Raw genomic sequence first — 17,151 nt, 5'->3', positions numbered from 1 at the left:
TGTCCCCGTCCCCTGCTCCCCTGCACCCCGGTGCCTTCGCCTGCAGCTTGTGCTGCCCGGCAGCTCTGCCCGCCCCGGCTCCTGCCCCGGGGGTTTGCCCGGGGCCGGGGGTTCGTGCCCACCCGCTGAGCCCACCCCTCCTGGAAAGCTGCGGGCGGCTTCCGAGCCGCCCTGGGGACCAGCGGGCTCCTCCCGGCCGAGTGGCCAGGCCCTGCGGCTTCACGGTGGCCCCGTGGCTGGGCTCGTGGTGCGGGGGTGGCCGGGGGGTGGCGGCTGGTACGGTGGGGCTCGGCCCCTCAGTGTTGCCTCTGTAAAGTTTGTCGGTTCTGTCTTGGGTGGGGGGGGGGTTGTTTGTTTTTTCTAAATAAATGCACAAAGGAAGGGCTGGGCCTCCTGCTCCGCAGCTCGGCCGCGGTGGGAGGCAGGGACGGGCTGATCCCGGGGCAGCGGGGCCTGGGACGGGCCGCGGGGCGGGAGGAGCAGCACAGCGTGTCCTTGGGGACAGGGACAGCCGTCCCCCGGCCAGCCCGGGCTGCTCGCGGCGCCCTTTGGCATTTCATCAACAGCAGCTCCCCGGCACCCCCTGGCACTGCCCGCCCCGGCGGGGGGAACTGCCCCGGCTGCGGGTGCCTCCGCGGGGCCGCTGCCAAGGAGGGCGTGGGAGCCCGGCGCTGCCATGGCGGGCCGGTATTTTTAGCCTCCTGCGCCGTGCCGCAGGGTCAGAGGAAAAGGCTAATTCTCACCTTGGGCTGCCTGGGCTTGGGCCGGGGCCAACCCTGCCCCGCAGCCTGAGTCACGCCGGGCAGGACCGGGGCTGCCGTGTCCATCCGTCCCCCTCCCTCGACACCGCCAGCCCCGAGCCCGCGTCCTTCCCAGCGGTGCCATCCCCTTACCGGGGTCCGGAGCGGTGCGGGCACCCCCGGCCCCTCGGGGCTCACCCCTGTGAAACATTAACGTGGACACGGCTCGCTCTGCGGGCAGGGCAGGCAGCGCGGGCAGGGCAGGCAGCGCGGGCAGGGTGGTGCCGGCTCCGGGCCCTGGTCAGCCGTGCCGGCAGGTCCTGCCAGTATTTCTGGCTCTGCCGCCGTGGCTGTGCTGCCGGCTGGGGCAGGGCCGTCCCCGCGCACCACCGGGACACGCAGGTAAGCAGCAGCCCCGGTCCCGCGCTCCCACGGAGCTGGGACACCATCGGGCTGTGGCTGTGCCGCGGGGCTGGCCAGCTGGGCAAGGCAAGCGCTGGCCCTGGCAGTGTCTGCGGCTGCTTCCCTGCCCGGCTGCTCGCTCCAGGAGCCGTGCAGGCGGTGTCAGTGCAGGAACAGCCTTTATTAAAGCAAAATAACCTACAAAAATATAGATACAGCCTGTGCCCCAGGCCTGATCTGGCGAAGAGGAACAAGGCTCCTGCCCAGGGCCAGGACTAGCTCAGCCACACGAGCCTTTGGCCACAGGGGTCACGTGCACCCAACTCTTTGGGCCAGGCCCGTTCCAAGACCCCGGGTTCGCTCTCCTCCTCCCACGGGTGGAGGTTCCCCCCAGCACAGCTGCCCCAGTCCCACCCTGGGCCGGGGCCGTGGGGGAGGCTGTCCCCCGGCGGGGTCTGCGGGAGCGGCCTCGCTGGGGGGGCGCAGCGTGCGTGCGGCCGGGCAGCGCCGAGGGGGATAAACGTGGGCGCGGCAGAGACGAGCCCTGCCGGCGTGCGCGGGGGCGGCCGCGGGACCCTCCGGTCCCCTGGCAGGGCACTCACTGCTCCTGCGTGCCCCAGGAGATGTAGTCAGGGCGCGTGGCCGCGTGGTACTCGTCGATCAGCTGCTGCACGATCTCCCGGGAGTTGTCCAGCTCGTCGAAGTTGTCCTTGAAGATGTCCTCCTTGCGGAACTGCTCCAGGAAGGCCTCCCGCTTGCGCAGCTTGTCGTACTGCCGGCACGTCCGCTCGAACAGCTGGAGAGCAGCGTCAGACGGGCCGGAGCTCCCCGGGGATCCCCACAGCCCCACGCTGGACGGGCAGTAGCTGCTACCCCACACCCAGCCAGCTCCCGGATCAGCTCGTGCTTCCGAGGCTGCCCTTGGCCAGGGAGAGGGAATCCTGCTGCCGGGAGCACGGCACCGGGGGGCAGCAGGACAGGGGGGGACCCCAGCCCAGACCTGAGCCCTGCTGTGCCCCACCTGGGAGCTCCCACCCTCCCCTCGCCTGCAGGGCCCTGCCCTGGCTCTGTGAAAGCCCCAGAGAAGACACGTTTGTGACCGACAGGACGTCGGAGCCGCAGCTGCAGGGCCCCAGCGCTGCCCGGGCGCAGAGGGAGGCACTCACCGAGGAGATGTTGGTGTGGTTCGCCATCATGAGGCCGCTGACGCGGTGAGCGGAGGGCAGGTACGGGGACTTGCGGGACAAGGCCACCTGGATGCTGGCAGGGCCCCAGGGGATGAAGTTGGCCAGCTTCCTCTCCCGGATCCGCTGGAGGCTCTTGTGGACCTGGCGGGACGAGAGCAGCGAGGGGCAGCAGGGTGATGGGCAAAGCAGCCTGGTCCTAGCAGACGCAGGAGCTGCTCCTCTCACGATGCACGGGCTCAGGAAGGTGGATTTCAGCCAACAGCAGGTCAGGAGGCTCAGGGAGGCTCCTCATGGCAAGGGACTAGTGACCTTCCCACAAGACAAGGGACTAGTGGCCTTTCCACAAGGCCAGAGCTCGCATAGGAGCAACTCAGAGCCAGTTCTCGGGCACCGCTCAGCCTCACCCCAGGGTCCCCACGCAGGAAGACGGTGACCGTGCCCTCCCCAGGCAGGCCACGCCGTTGCCATCAGCCTCTGAGGCGGTCGCGGGAGCTCCTCACCTGCGTAGGATCCACCTCCCCCTGGATGATGTTGAGGATGGCGATGTAGCAGTGGTTGGTCTGCCTGTCTCGCCCCGTGGACACCATCACGTTTTTAGGCTGCAGCAATCTCCTCATCACATCCAGGACCGTGGTTTTCCTCACGCTGGCCACCTGCAAACGCCAGCTAGGGGTCAGGGGGCGGGCGCGCTGCTCCCCGGCCCTCCCGCTGCCCTGCACACGCACACAGGAGCGGAGGGCAGCCGGACGGAGCAGCCCTCGCCCCGGGGATGGAGCCACGTGCAAGGCCACATGCAGGACAGGGAAACCCCAAAGCCACACAGCGGGCGCAGCCAGGCTGAGAACCGGAGCGTGGGCGGAGGCTCCGGGACAAGGGCGCTGAGCTGCCCCCCCGCAGCACAGCAGGGGCCGGGGCAACGCCGAGACCAGAGCGGCAGGGACACGGTTGTGCCGCTGCTGTCTAACCTCTGTCCTGCTCCACTGCCGAGGTAAGGAGCGGGGCTGGGGGGCAGGAGAGGGGTCACTGCACCCCCTCCCCACCCTGCCCTGCCCCGAGCCCGTGGGCAGAGCGGCCACTGCAGTCCCTGAGTGCCCTCACGGGCTTTGCCCAGCAGCACGGACAGCTCGGCTGCGCAGAGCCCCGCTCCGTCCCCACCCCAGCTGCTGGCTGCGCCCCCCCGCACCCCTCCAGCCAGGGCAGCTCACACACTCGATACCCTTTTCAGAGCCAGCAGTTTTTCAGATTTGCTTCTCTGAGCAACATCCTGAGGAAGCGCACACAACGAGAGGAGAACAGCAGCTGTTAGCGCCCGGCGGGACGGACACGCGGCCAGCGCAGGTGGGTGCCTCTCGAAGCAGAACGGCCCCGTTCCCCCGGGGGGGCTGGGGGCACCGGCTGGGGACGAGCTGAGCGCAAGCGGGAGCGCGATCCCCTCCAGAACACAGAGCGAGCCCCGGGAAGGGGCTGACGCCTGGAGCCCACCATCAGTCTTGGCACGACAACAACCAACAGTGTTCTGGCCCACACGGGGCGGCAGGACTGGCAGGGCCGCTTTGCTGGGCTCGCTCCCCTCGTTTCTAAGGGTGGCTTTTGTCACACCAGCCACCGCCAGCTCTCCCCACGCTGCCACAGCCACCCCGGTGCACGCAGCAGGTAGCCCAGCACTAGCTCACATCTGATTCGCATCACACACGGTGCAGGCACACGGGCCCGGGGTTTGGAACGTGCAATGACAGCTCACGCCGAGACCGTGGGACTGACGGACGTTACGGGGCGAGCGCGGCGGCTGCCCCGGCCCGCGGGGAAGGGGAGGGGTGCCCGGCGGGCTGCCTTACCGACTGGTCGGTGGTGAGCGGCGTGTAGCCCGTCATGAGGAAGTGCAGGCGGGGCGTGGGGATGAGCGAGGCGATCAGCCCGATGAGGTCGTTGTTCATGTACCCGGGGTAGCGGAGCGTGGTGGTGCTGGCGGACATGATGGTGGAGACCTGCGGGAGAGGACGGGGTCAGCGTCCCCGCCACCGCACGGCCGCCAAACCCTGCTGCACGCAGCCGCGCCAGGGGAAGCTGGAGCGCCCGTGGAGGAACGACCCTCGTCCATGGCTCCAGGCTGCCGCCACCGCACCCAGCCCCGGGAGCAGGTTCAGACCGACCCAAGGACAGCGGGGAAGCCCCACGCCAGCTTCTCCAGAGGGAAGAGCCCTTCTCACCAGCTGGTTGATCTGAGAGAACGATGGGTTCTGGATGTGCAGCCGGTCTGTCGCGATCCGATTCAAGGCCGTGTTGTCCAGAACCACCTGCACGAGAAAAACCGTCTCTGTGAAGAGCCTCAGCGGCAGCCTGAGGACGGGCAGCCCCGGCCACGTGTCCCAGGGCACCGAGCGCCCAGCCTGGAGGAGCCCTCCATGGCAGACACTCCAAACCACACGCTGACTCATCTGCGAAGCATAACCCACACTGTCAGTGGAAGCTCTTCCCTCCCGTCTTGCACTGCCCCTGAGAGCCTCTGCGCCGGCACCTCGCAGCCACCGGCGCCCCAGCAGTGCTGGTGCAGCTGCTCTTGCCCTGCCGTGGGCAGAGACAAGCTGGGAAGGACGAGCAGCGCCTTGGTCAGGACCTGGCTGAAGGTGCTGCCTGGCTGGGGCCTGCAGGTGCCGAAAGCGATGCTGGAATCGAGCTCGAGGGGAAGGCTGCAGCGCAGCCAGTCCTCGCTGCCACGGGAAGAATCTGCCGGATCCCGGAGGCCGAACCGCCACGCAGGACAGCTCAGCGGGGGTCAGCGAGGAGCCCCTGTCCCTGGAGCCACCACAGCTGCTCAGCCCTCGGGACCGGGCTGTGCTCATCGCTGCGGCTCCGCGGGCGTGCCGCACGTGACCAGGGAAAGGCTGTGTGTGCAGCTGGGGACGGGGCTGCCCGCGGGAGCTGCCGGCACCGCTGGCCTGGCGCGCAGCGGGGCTCTTACCACGCAGTCAGCGTTCTGAGTCAGCCTCTTCAGCGTCAGCAGAGAGTTGTACGGCTGGACCACCACATCGCTCATCTCATCCTGGTTCGGGAAAACCGAGTAGGTCTCCACCAGCTTCTTGGGATACCTGGTGAGAAAGCGCAGCCACCTCAAGGGTTAACACCACGGCGGCACCACTCTCTCTTCCCACCAGCTCCCTTAGCAGTCTCCAGGGCTCAGGACAGCAGTGAGTCACCAGCACTGCGTGCCAGAGTCGGCTCCCAGGGAGAGAGTTTGTCCCAGCAGTGCCTACCCCAGCAGCACGGGAGCAGGCTGCCAGACGGAGCTACAGGCGAGGCTGAGCCATCCGCAGGCTGATTAAGCAGCTGCTTATGAGCCTTTTCAAGAGGCTGCAAGCCGGAACAGGCAGGGGTGGCAGCTCAGAGCCCACAGCTAGAGCCTCCCACCCTCCCCTGCACGGTCAGGGTGTCAGAAGGCAGCTGCCTGATAAGAAAGGCTGCGGGAAGGCAGAGTTTGGACAGCACGAGCCCAGTCGCGGAGCCTCTGAAGTCCCCAGGCGTCTCAGGAGCCATCCCTCCCGCGGGCAGCGTGCCACGGATTGCACAAGGCAGTGTTTGGGTGGGGGCGGCGGCTCTGAGTCAGCGCCCAGCTCCCCGCTGCAGCAGGGTGCCCCAGCCGAGGGAGGGGACGAGGCCGAACACTCACCTGTCATTCAGCCTCTCCAGGAGGTAGGAGCCCAGCCCGGAGCCCGTCCCACCAGCAATGGAGTGGCAAAGCACAAACCCCTGGAAGGAAGCAGAACAGGGGCAGCTCAAGGTCCAGCTCAGCCCCAGGCGCAGGCAGAGCAAAGCCCGCTGTGCCACCGCCGCCTCCCACAGGGACTCGCCAGCCAGGGCGAGAGCTCCCGGTGCCTGGGGACAGAGTGGAGCTTGGCCCTGGCTCCTCCACACCACAGCGACGGCCACACGCTCCTCAGGCCACTTCTGCAGCGTGGCTGGAATCCACGTCTCTGCACGCACCACAAAATGCAACTGCTGCTCAGGAGCCTCCTGGATTCCTCCCCCCCCCCAGAATAGACTTCAGAAGAGCTCCGACGTCACCTTCAGGGTCCAGCTGGCCACACAGAGCAGAGGTACCTCAGACCCTTCCCCTCCTCCTAGAGTGCTCAAGGCCAAACTCCCTCTGCCCGATTCCAGGGCAGTTCCCACCTGCTGCAGGTCCCACAACGGGCTCTTGGATCTTCTGCCAACGTATTTTATGATGCCATTTTCCCTTCCCCTGTTGCCATGTGACAGCCCGACACAAACCCCAGGGAGCCCTGTCCGTCTATGCACAGGAAACGGGTTTACAGGGACGGTGGCCAAGGTCCTGCCCGAGGCACAGGGTGAAGCAGCCGAAGAGCTGTCTGTGCCCTGCTGCCCCTTAACCCGGCTGGAGAGAAAATGAAGGTGCCGCTGCCTGTGCTCATTCCGTGGATTTCAAAGCACTCGGCAACATTGGGCTGGCAGCCCACGGCTCCCTCTTCTGCTGCAGGCAGGGGGGCAGTGGGTCCCTGGCTCCAGCACAGCCCTCCTGACCCACCAGGCCTTCACAGCGCGTGTCCTGCCTCAGCTGACGCGGGGGAGAGCCACGGGAGGGAGGTGGAACGGGAAAGGAAAAAGCACCATAATGCCTGGAACTCTTCCTGCGGACTGTGTCCTGCGGGACGTGCCCAATGCAAGCAGTGTCTGGGGCAGAGAAATGCCCCGCTGAGCACACAGTGAGATTTCTGGGGAAGGCTGGCAGATGCAGTAGGGGTGGGAAAGACCTCCTTTCCCTAGTTCCCCTCTGCTCTGCAACCAGGAGCAAGTTGCAAGTCTGCGTACACCGAAGGGCTGAGCTTGACCTTATAGAACAGCAGCCTGGCTCTGAAAACACCCAGCAGGGCAACTGGATCCCAATCCCCTGGTTTACTTACTTCCAAACTGTCGCTCCCGTCAGCCTCTCTGTCTATGATGTCAAAAATATCTTCGTGGATTTTTTCTCCCTGCAAGAGAGACCAGACCAGGATTTGTTCCTTTCCCACAGAAAATGGAGAAGAGCTCCTCGAGCCTGGTGCGAACCCAAGTCAGACTGACAATGTGACCCCGCGCCCAGGGAGCCACGAAGTGTCAGGCGTAACTCCCTGCTGAATGATGAGGTATTCTTCAGACACTGCACACTGAGCCTGACGTGAGCAAGTCACGATAAAGCCTCACACCTAACGAGCTGACCCGTGTTTGCACCCGGGAGCACTACAGCTGTTACCTGCGAGAAGCCGCTGGCCCAGTTGTTCCCTGCTCCCCCGCCGTGCTCGGACAGGTAGATGTTTTCTGGGTTGTAGAGGTTGGCGTAAGGGGAGTTCAGGATGGAGTGGATGACGCGGGGCTCCAGGTCCAGCAGCACGGCTCGCGGGATGTAGTGCTCATCGTCTGCCTTTAACGAGGAGCAGTGAGATCACGATGCAGCCGCAGCTCCGCGCCGCTGCTCACAGCCAGAGAAACTGCAAGTGCGTGTGCCACCCCCTGGCCGCGGCTGAGTGCGGCAGAGCCGGCGGCTGCCGGGGAGAGCAGGGAGGAAAACTGTCTGTACGGCCTGTCCGTAACGCAGCCGCCGTGCGCGCCCCAGAGCACACCCGGGGTGCCGGGAGGCGGAGGGGGCTGCGCGGGCAGCGGTGACGTGAGGTGGGATCTATGGCCGCCTCAGCCTCGCACTTCTGCCTCCCTGTCACACCTGTCCCCAGAGGCCGGGGCGCAGACGGGAGCCCCGGCAGCGCCTGGCTGAGGCTGCCCCGCAAACCAGCCCGGGGTCCACGTCAGCCCACCACTCTGAGCGGGACTGAAGCCGTCACGGACAGCCCTGCCCGCGCCCACCCGGCACGGAGCAACCCGGGGCTGAGGGCGGCGCATCCCCCGGACAGCGTGCCCGCGGCCCCCCCAGAGTGCGCACGGGCAGGGACCGGGGCAGCGCCCGGCGGTACCTGGTAGAAGAAGACGTCCTTGCGGTCGGTGCCCTCGGTGGCGAACTCCTCCACGATGCCCTCGGGGCTGATGCCGTGCTCGGCGCAGAGCTGCTTCCAGAACTCGAACCCGACTGCGGGGGGGGCGGTCAGCCGGGAGGGGGGGGTCAGCCGGGAGGGGGGGGCCGGGCCGGGGGCCGGCAAAGCCCGGAGCACCCCCGGACCGGCGGGCCCCGCCCCGGGCTCTCAGGCCCCGCCCCCGCGTCAGGCCCCGCCCCGGCCCCCACAGGCCCCGCCCACGCCCCCCGCAGCATCCCGGCCCCGCCCGGGCGCGCTCCCCCCGCCCGGCCCTGCCCCGCCGCCGCGCCCGCTCACTCTGGTTGCCGCACTGGCCCAGCTGCAGGGTGATGATCTCCCGCGGCATCGCGGCCCAGGCCCCGCTCCGCTCCCCCGCCCGCGGCCCCGCCGCGTCTCCCGCCCGCCGCCAACCGCCCTGCGCCTGCGCGCCGCGCACTTCCGGGAGCGGCCGCCAGGCCCCGCCCCTCGCGGCGCCCGGGCAGACGGCGGCGGCCGCGCCTGCGCCAAGATGGCGGCGCCCAGCGCGGCCCAGCTTCCGGTGCCGGGGGCCGCCATGCCCGCGGCGGCCGGACGTTGGTGCCGTGCGGGAGCGATGGCGGCGGCGCGGCCCGGGCCCGGCGAGCGGCAGCGGCGGGTGCAGGCGCTGAGCGCGGCGCTGCGGGGCCGCCTGGGGCCCTACGAGCCGCTGCTGAGCGCCGCGCAGGCCGCGCTGGTGTGGGAGCGGCCGGGCCGCAGCGCGCTGTGGTGGGTGGCGGCACACGGCCTCTTCTGGTGAGCGGGCGGCGGCGGGGCCCGGGCCGCGGCGGGCGGGGAGGCAGGAGGCGGACCGGGGCGCAGGCCGACCTGGCGGGGCCGGGTCCACTCCCCGCGGGGACGCCGGGCCGTGTAGCCGTCCCCGTGTCGGACGGTGCGTCCCGCCGAGGCCCCTCGCTGCGGCGGGGGAAGGGTGGCGCCGGGCCGGTGCCCCCGCGGCCGCTCGGGATCCGCCGGGACGCCTCGGAGCTGCGGGGGGGGGGTGTTTGTTTTCTGCCGCGCTGCCCTGCCGGGCTGTCCCCCCGTGGCGGTGGGTCTCGGGTGGGCGCAGGCGGGAAGGCCGGCGCTCGGCGGGCGCTGGCGGCCGGTGCCCTGCCTGCCGGCGCGGTCACGGCTCCCCGTACCCCTTCTCCCGGGACCCGTGAGCCGCTCCTCCGGGGGAACGCGCCCTCCGCTTCGTGCCCAACAGCCGGGCCCCCCGCGCTGGCCGGGAACGGTTCGCGGTGAGGGGGGGTGGAACCGAGCGGGCAGCCCGAGGGCTTGAGTCCGTGACCGATTTGGGCAGACGAGGGACCCTGGCAGCGCTGGTGTCCACCCCAGCTCTGTCCCTCTCGGAATGCTTTCCCTGAAAGCGAAACACTGGTCAGCAAACCCCGAACTGTTGTGTGCGCGGTGGAGGGAGGGCAGCGGGCTCTGCGCGCCTCTGACGGGCGAGGGGAGAGCAGGGCTGGCCGCTGCGAAGGGTGCGAGCAGATAAGGGTCCCTACAGCAGCCTGACGGCACCCACCGATAAGCTCCCGCCAGGCAGCGCGGGCAGGCTGGGCGCTGGCCGATTAGCCCTTGCTTTTCTCTGGCTGTAACTGATACCCAGCGACTGATTTGTTTTGAGTTAGTTTGTGTCAGCCCTTTTGTGTGTGTCGGTACCGATTTGTTTGTTTCTTCCACGTAGGTTTTTTGCTCTGACTTCTCTTCGCTTGCTGTTCCTGGTTGCGTTGACCCTTATAGTAGCAGTTTGTCTAGATCAGTGGAAGCACAAAATCTGGCCTGAAATTGGAGGTAAGTTGCAACGTTTGAGTTGATACCAGCAGATCAAGTACTGTTTTTAGCCCTAGAGGTATATAGGCTCTGCACTGCCTGGAGTTAAACAGTTCAAATCCTGGAGGTTTTGCTCTGTGCATCTAGAAGCAGGCAACACTGTAGGCATGTTCTTCCTGGAGTTGGAAAATTTAACTTATATGAGCATAAGAAGAGCTTTTCATGCTTGTGACACTGGTATTTGTCTCATAACCTTGAAACATCTGGTGTACGTGAGCTGGGGCAGGTCTTGAAGCAGTGATTCACCCTCTGAGCATTCAGTACAAGAGGAAGAAGTTGAGGTGTATGTGGAATACGTCTGGATTTTTCCTCAGAATCTGTAATAAACAACTTCATGTTTCAGGACAAAGATGAGTCCCAGCCTTGCTGTTGAGTAGAGATTTCTTTGAAAGGAGAGGCGTCTTAATGGCTGTTAATGAAGTTAGTCTAAAGCTTTCAGTAAACAAAGCAGGTGTGTCACTCGTGGTATTAATATCCTCACGAACACTACCCCTCTCAGCAGCTCAGGATCTCACTGGCTTTGCATGGACAGGTCGGTTGGAAGCCGTGTGGGTGGTCTGCATGCTCTCGAGGTGGTTCCCTGACTAACGAGCAAGTACAGCTCCCAGCTTTCTGCTTCAGTGTGTGTTCTCTGTCGTTCTTGGGAAGACATTAAAGCTTTCCTCGGTTGCTGGCAGCAGTGTGGCTCAGGCTCTGTAGCTGAAGTGATGAGGAAGTGTCTCTCTGGCTCCCTCATAACCCTGATTTGGATTTGTCAGGATAACTGGTACATCCCTGGGTCACTTTTCAAATCCCAGCCTGGATGAGAAAGTATCAAAAGACCTAAATCTCTGGTGCCTCTCCGTAAGCAAGCTGTTCTTCCTTCCCCGTCTGGGTGTGTGCAGGGGAAGGGAGGGGGGGGAAGGTGGTATTTTTTGCTAATACCTGGCACTGTTGGACGTTGTCTGGAAGGCCGCTGTGGTGGCAAATATTGAGGAGCAACAAGGAGACTCCCTTGCAGTCTTGTCCTGTCACACGTACACCTTCGAAATGTGTTACAGTGATGCATCTCCAGCTCTTAATTACAGTTAATGTCTTTTCCAGGTATTCCCCAGCTCATTAAAGCTCTGCTTAAATCCCAAAAGCTAAGCATTCTCCTGGCAAATTCCTTGCAACTAATGTAGTGTCTGTTCTTAATATTTTAGTGGCAAGACCTGACGAATTAGACAATGAGAGGTAGGAAACTAATTGACTCCTCTGCTGGTTGGTACTTTGCTGTGATACCGTGTAATTATTACCTGCACGTGCCTGTAGTGTTGGCTCCTTTGAGCAAGGAAGGCAGGGGAGGAGGGAGCTGCTTAGTGGAGGGAGAACGGAACCCCGGACTCTGACAAGCCGTTGTGATGAGTCTTGACTCGCCCAAGCCATTATATTGTACTTAATCTTTGCCTCATACTGACCTCCAGTAATGCTTGCTTGAGTGTTGTAGAACTTCCCCCCTGCACCCTTAAGTTAGAGGTGCTGCCTTAAGAGCAATTCCTTTTGTATGGGCTTCGGTAGCGGGTTGGACTCCATGATATTAAAGTTTTTTTTCCAACCAAAACAAATCTATGAAAACAGCATTTTATTTAAAATAATGAAGTCTTCTGAGACTCCATAGGGAACATTTAACAGGCTTGTCCCAGAAGCTGTTACTGCATAGTTATGATCTGACTGCAGCATTAATAATGGGTTGAGAAACGCTGGGGTGTTGTCTTACTAATAACACCTTCCTCTCTCTGGGCACGCCTTTCTGCCTGCCTGTGCTGCACTGGGTGCTCAGCTCCAGATTAAATCACTTGAGCTGTTGCCAAATGAGTTGGTTTGGTTTTTTTTCTTTTGCAAGAGGCCCAAGTACAAAAGGATTTGTTCTTCCTAACCTTCGAGTACTCGTGACTAGCAGTTAAGAAGCACTAATAGATCTTGCCAAAGACAATGCCTCCGAAGTAACTGGATATATTAAGTAAGGTACAAGGCTGCTTGTAAACCTCGTGCTGAATTCTTGGGGGTTGCTGATAACCAATTAAGTGCAGAAAAAGCAGATTCACTCAGTTTGCTTCTGTACTGCCCTTTCCCTCTGGTAGCATGGAAACTAGTCTAAGCCACGAGGCTGAATGACCGGAATTACTGCTCCTTAGCTGCTACGGGAGAACCGGGGCGCTCGTAGAGCGGTACGGAGAAGTGCTGCTTTTGGCAAGGTGGTGTTTTGGAAGGCAGGCTGGCCCTCACCCCTAGAGCCCAGCAGCTGGGGGAGAGGAGAAGGCAGCATTGAGACAAGTGTGTGTAACAAGTGACTTCTGCACGGATGTCGATGCAGTAATATCTGTTCCCGAATTCTTCCCTTCGCTGCAGCTGGGGCTACGTCCACCCTCGGCTGCTCGGAGTGCCAGAGCTCTGTCACCATCTGGCTGAAGGATGGGTGGCTGGGACCGACTTCTTAAGTAATCTCTTCATTTTCAAGAGGCAGAACCCTGGAAAGGTAAGAATGTACAGACCTCAGCAAATGAAATGTTCCGTGTGGAGCCTCTGCTGACCGCTGGTATCCTTTTGTGGCGGCATCCAGCGTCGGCTGAATGCGTTCAGACATGGGAGGTTGCCACGGGAGGTCTCCCACAACAACGTGGCTGTTAAGTGGTGGAGAGGAATAGAAAGCACAGGCAGAATAATTAGGTTGTGGAGGAGGGAGGAGAAAACGAGTGTCAGCATGTTGATGGCACTAGTGAAGTGGAAAGGTAGCCGCTCCTTCTGGAGGTTTCTGGCTTTCTAAAGGGTCTGTCAAACTCGTCTCCCTCGTTGGATTTTAACAGTTTGAGAAAGCGTGTCAAGCTTTTTTTTTTCTTTTTCTTTTTTTTGAGGCTTATGCAAAGAGGAGCCTGTAACACGGTGGTACTGTCCTTGTCCTTTTCACCTCGAAGAGTTCTGTCTTCTTTAGCCTCTTCCTTGCTTTTAGCGTAACTGCTTTGGGAAACTCCTTATGTTCTGCAGCAGAGGCCTTGGTGTGCTCCTGTCACCTGAAGCCAGATACCTCCTGTGTCTGCACTAGTCCTAGAGCAGGGTAGTTGAACGCTAGGAAGGCTTCGCTGTCGTTAGAGTTATTACTTGATGTAGAATCTGCAGAGAACAAGACAGTCAAGAACTGAGTGAATCCACTGCTTAACTCTGGACGCTCACTGTCTCCCATGTCTTCAGTTTTGCCTTCTAGTGTGTGGAGTCTTTACTTTCCTGGCTGTCCTGGGCCGGTATATCCCTGGACTCTTGCTCTCGTACTTGCTGTGTAAGTAGATCTCTGTGCCAATACAGACTTACGAGTAAAAAGGGGCAGAGATGAGTGGGATCTGAGTGTCTGAGGGGTGGGGCTCTTCTGCTCAAAAGGAAAGCTTGTGTGAATGGCTTTAAAATAATACATTCTGCGTGGAATGTGGTGGTTCTTGACCAGGAGTGTGAGGTCTCTGGTCCAGAGAGAGCATGTTTGAGTGCTTAGTAACTATAGATCTGAGCACTAATAGGTTGGCCTCTCAGTTTTGTTAAATTGGTGGAGGTGATTGCACCCCTTCTATCTGCCTCCCGCGGCATTGCCTGCGGTACTCAGATCTGTGTACTGTGTGTGTTATACTGCATCACGATATGGGCAAGCTGTTTGCCAGGCAGCACCCTGAACAGACTTCTAATCAGCGTTCCCACTTACCTCAGTGCTCTTCATCCTGCTGTGGCCCCTCACTGTGTACCACAGGCTGGGGCAGCGCATGTACATGAAGCTGGAGCCAGCTCTGCAGCGGCTGGATTTCAGCGTTCGAGGCTACATGATATCAAAGCAGCGGGAGAAGCAACGTAAGTTTCTGTGCTGTTTCTGACCCTTGGTGCCTGCAACAGCCTGTGGATGAGCCCCTGGTCTTGGAGTGGGATGGGGCTGCGTGAATGGCACGGCTGTCACTCCAGTGCCCGTGGCAAATACTTGCAACTGCTTTGGGAAGGAAGCGAGGCAGCTCTGCCTCCGCAGGCATCTCCCAGTTAGCAGCTGGTGTGAGCTCTTCACGGTGCTGAGCCGCTCCATTCCTCAGCTGCCAGAACTGTGTGTCCCATATCACAGATGCACTGAAAAAAGAGGAGGGGCTCAGTGCAAGGTAGCTGCTGAATGTGGTCATCACAGCAGAAGATCTGCAGCAACCCAAGTCAGAAATGACCACGTTGCTCTGCTGTGGGACAAAGCATGCTGTGTTGTGTCCAGGCATGCCAGTTCAGGGTTTTCCTGCTCGGTGTAAGGCCGGTCCTGTACAGACCCCTGTCCCAGCAGCAGTAATAAGCTTTGACTCTGGTTTCTGGCAGTGCGTCGCCGATCCCTTAATCAGGAGGCTGTGGATGATGGGAGCGACAGCGAGGAGGAGCTCGCCGCGTTCTGTCCCAAGGTAACGGAGCGCCTCTGGCACAGAAGAGCTCAGCTGAATAGAACTAACTCGCTGCAGTGCGTGGCCTGTAGCCAGCACGTTGTAGCTGAGTTGTGATGGAAAATCAGACGAGGATGTTCTCCTAGAGAGGTCTGTCCTGTTCTGTCTCACTCAAGTATGTCCAGCACTGCTTGTATCAACTACAGTCTCCTAGGCTGGGTGGTAAAGCATGAATAAAGCCTCAGATACCAGCTTCCCATGAGGACTGGGTTTAACTGGTGGCCACTGGATCATGTGTTTTGTCTTGAGGCACAAATAAGCTTTCCAGCACTGATGTTCTCAATTTTATCTCTTCTTTCAAAGCTGGATGACTCTGTGGTCGCCAAGGAGCTAACCATCTCTGACTCGGAGCATTCGGATGCTGAGGTCTCCTACACTGAAAACGGGATGTTTAACCTTTCTAGGGGCCAGACTCCCCTGACAGAGGGATCAGAAGGTGAGAGGAAACGGGCAGCTTCTGGAAGGTGTGGAGTGCTGGGCTGGCGCCGGTGTGACGGGTGGGAGGGAGGATGCGCTCGCTGCCTGCTGCCCTTGAGGTCGAGCTGTTTGATGTCTGCCTTGCTGGCTGAGATGAGATGCAACTGCCTGGTTTTTCAGAACTGAGCTTCCTTCTTAATTCCCGTGGCGCTTTAGCAGAGCGATGACAGCTGCTCTTCAAAGGCAGATCCAGCTCTGCCAGCCTCTGGCTGTGGGGGTGCGGGTTGGAGGGGGTGTGTTCCTCTGGCAGAAGGTGTGTGGTTCAGCACCACATTCCTCGCGAGGGACCTGGCAGCTCAGCAGCATCCCGAGCAGCTGCGGGAGGGGGAGGCTGGAGGGCGTTGGGTCTGTGAGGTGACAAGAGGCCGCCTGTGTCGGGGAGGTGACGGCCCAGCTTGTGTGTGCTGCGCTGCCCTCGCCTGCGGGGTGTTGGCATGTGCTGTGTATTTAAAGCACTTTCTCCTCCTCTAGACCTGGACGGCCACAGTGACCCAGAAGAATCTTTTGCCAGGGATCTCCCCGACTTCCCTTCCATAAACCCAGAAGTAACCGGCATAGATGACGAAGATGACACCAGCATTGGGATCCCAAGCCTGGCTTACCGCCCACAGGTGATAGAAGATCTGCATCTCCCTTACGACCAGGAGGAGTCCGGCGCGCTGCCATCTGTACAGAATCTTACTACTGACATAGCCGGGTTTGTCACCAGAGGGATGATACAGCTGGCGCTGTCAGGAGCCCCTCAGCCAGGCTCCTCATGCAGCGACAATCCCCAGAGAGGGGCAAAGACTTATCTCAGAACGGCCAGCTCGGACTTGGACACTGATGCGGAAGGGGATGACTTTGAACTGCTGGATCAGTCCGAGCTGAACCAGCTGGATCCTGCTGGCTCTCGGGGCCAGTAAGCAACCCCACCACTTCCCTCTGGTTTTCTATTGCACGTCGTGGAGGGGAATCCTGGAAGGAAAAAGCCTTGCACAGTTACCTAGATCGTCTCCTGTGTGAGTGTGAGTGACGTGACGGCCAGTCCTGGCTGGGAACACCACTGTGACTCGTGACTCTGTAGCCTCGCTTGGATTTTAAAATAAACTACACTGGTAATTCATAGGGAAAAGACGTTGATGTGATAGCTCCACAATCACCCATGCGTTGCCCTGCACCGTCTGCCAGGATGCTGCTTGCTCCAAACTTCCTCACCTAAGACAATAAATCGGTGTCTGCAGCTCTGGAGAGCACTGGTCAGACCGACTTAGCGTTGCCAAGGACAATCTTGAAGCCGACCTTCCAGGGATGGGTTTCCCCTCAGACTCAGTGTCTGGGACTTACTGCTGTTCTGAATTTCGGACAACCATTCCCCACTCCTAAAGTGTGCACAGAATCCAAGTCTTCTCTCCCAGCAATATCCAGCTTCGGGTAGAAACAAACCCCTTGCTCCTGTCGTGGACACGACAGCGTCTGCCCACGTTTGTACTTGCGGTGACCGCTCACCTCCGGTGGCAGCTCTCTGGTGATGCTGTTTTGTAAGAGACGTAATGGCAATAAGACCTCTCCTGCGGTGACTGGAGTCCTGCAGAGAACACCTACGTGTGCCGGCTGCGCTTGTGTTGCTTTCCTAAAACAACGGAGTAGCGATTGGCTACACGCGCCCTGTGCTCCCCGAGCAGGCGGGGGGGGTGGAGCGTGCTGACGCTGCCGCGCGGGTTCTCTGGAGGAGGGAAGAGGGGGGCTGGTCTGCCCGGTCCGGCCCGTTCTGGCGCTGGGCACAGCCCGCTGCTCCCCAGCCCCGTGCAGCTGAGAGCCCACCGGCAGGAACCGGAGCGGGGACACCACCCCGGGACACCAGCGGCCGCGGAGCTCGTGTGCGACGCGGTCACGTAAAACCAGCAGCTTGCAGGGAGCCGTTCTGGGGGTGGGGGGCCGAGCCCCTCCCGCCTCACGGAGCCTCCCTGTTGCTTTTCCTAAGCCGTAGAGCCCCGTTCCCGTCGCGTTTGTGTAGCAAAGAACGTGCCCGTGCAGGGAGCCC

At 61.5% G+C, this 17,151-nt stretch overlaps 2 protein-coding genes across 2 annotated transcripts; one reads left to right on the top strand and one right to left on the bottom strand.

Annotated features, from left to right (window-relative positions):
• Window positions 1–1,304: 1,304 nt before the first annotated feature.
• On the bottom strand, window positions 1,305–8,753 carry TUBG1 (tubulin gamma 1). The gene is made up of 11 exons (XM_068418666.1): window positions 8,641–8,753; window positions 8,287–8,399; window positions 7,575–7,742; window positions 7,246–7,314; window positions 5,994–6,073; window positions 5,289–5,415; window positions 4,537–4,623; window positions 4,165–4,314; window positions 2,830–2,982; window positions 2,309–2,470; window positions 1,305–1,938 (listed from the first exon to the last, which is right to left on the bottom strand). Exons 1-11 carry the CDS (start codon window positions 8,687–8,689, stop codon window positions 1,741–1,743), a joined length of 1,356 nt encoding a protein of 451 aa, XP_068274767.1. The 5' UTR covers window positions 8,690–8,753; the 3' UTR covers window positions 1,305–1,740.
• A 129-nt stretch (window positions 8,754–8,882) lies between these two features.
• On the top strand, window positions 8,883–16,711 carry RETREG3 (reticulophagy regulator family member 3). The gene is made up of 9 exons (XM_068418667.1): window positions 8,883–9,114; window positions 10,046–10,152; window positions 11,376–11,406; window positions 12,562–12,688; window positions 13,399–13,483; window positions 13,900–14,037; window positions 14,533–14,612; window positions 14,955–15,087; window positions 15,600–16,711. Exons 1-9 carry the CDS (start codon window positions 8,897–8,899, stop codon window positions 16,031–16,033), a joined length of 1,353 nt encoding a protein of 450 aa, XP_068274768.1. The 5' UTR covers window positions 8,883–8,896; the 3' UTR covers window positions 16,034–16,711.
• Window positions 16,712–17,151: the final 440 nt, after the last annotated feature.

This window comes from Nyctibius grandis, chromosome 26, assembly GCF_013368605.1.
Source record: "Nyctibius grandis isolate bNycGra1 chromosome 26, bNycGra1.pri, whole genome shotgun sequence".
Taxonomy (NCBI): domain Eukaryota; kingdom Metazoa; phylum Chordata; class Aves; order Nyctibiiformes; family Nyctibiidae; genus Nyctibius; species Nyctibius grandis.
The sequence above is the reverse complement of the archived record's forward strand: the minus strand, read 5'-3'. Positions and strand labels throughout refer to the sequence as shown.

Bases quoted from the DNA above. Each gene is read 5' to 3' on its own strand.
- RETREG3 (XM_068418667.1), top strand. From the start codon at position 8,897: ATGCCCGCGGCGGCCGGACGTTGGTGCCGTGCGGGAGCGATGGCGGCG. The intron at 9,115-10,045 runs GTGAGCGGGCGG...TCTTCCACGTAG, and splicing joins GCGGCACACGGCCTCTTCTG to GTTTTTTGCTCTGACTTCTC. The intron at 12,689-13,398 runs GTAAGAATGTAC...CCATGTCTTCAG, and splicing joins AGAGGCAGAACCCTGGAAAG to TTTTGCCTTCTAGTGTGTGG.
- TUBG1 (XM_068418666.1), bottom strand. From the start codon at position 8,689: ATGCCGCGGGAGATCATCACCCTGCAGCTGGGCCAGTGCGGCAACCAG. The intron at 7,315-7,574 runs GTAACAGCTGTA...TCTCTCTTGCAG, and splicing joins GGGCCAGCGGCTTCTCGCAG to GGAGAAAAAATCCACGAAGA. The intron at 6,074-7,245 runs GTAAGTAAACCA...GCTTCCTTCCAG, and splicing joins ACGGGAGCGACAGTTTGGAA to GGGTTTGTGCTTTGCCACTC.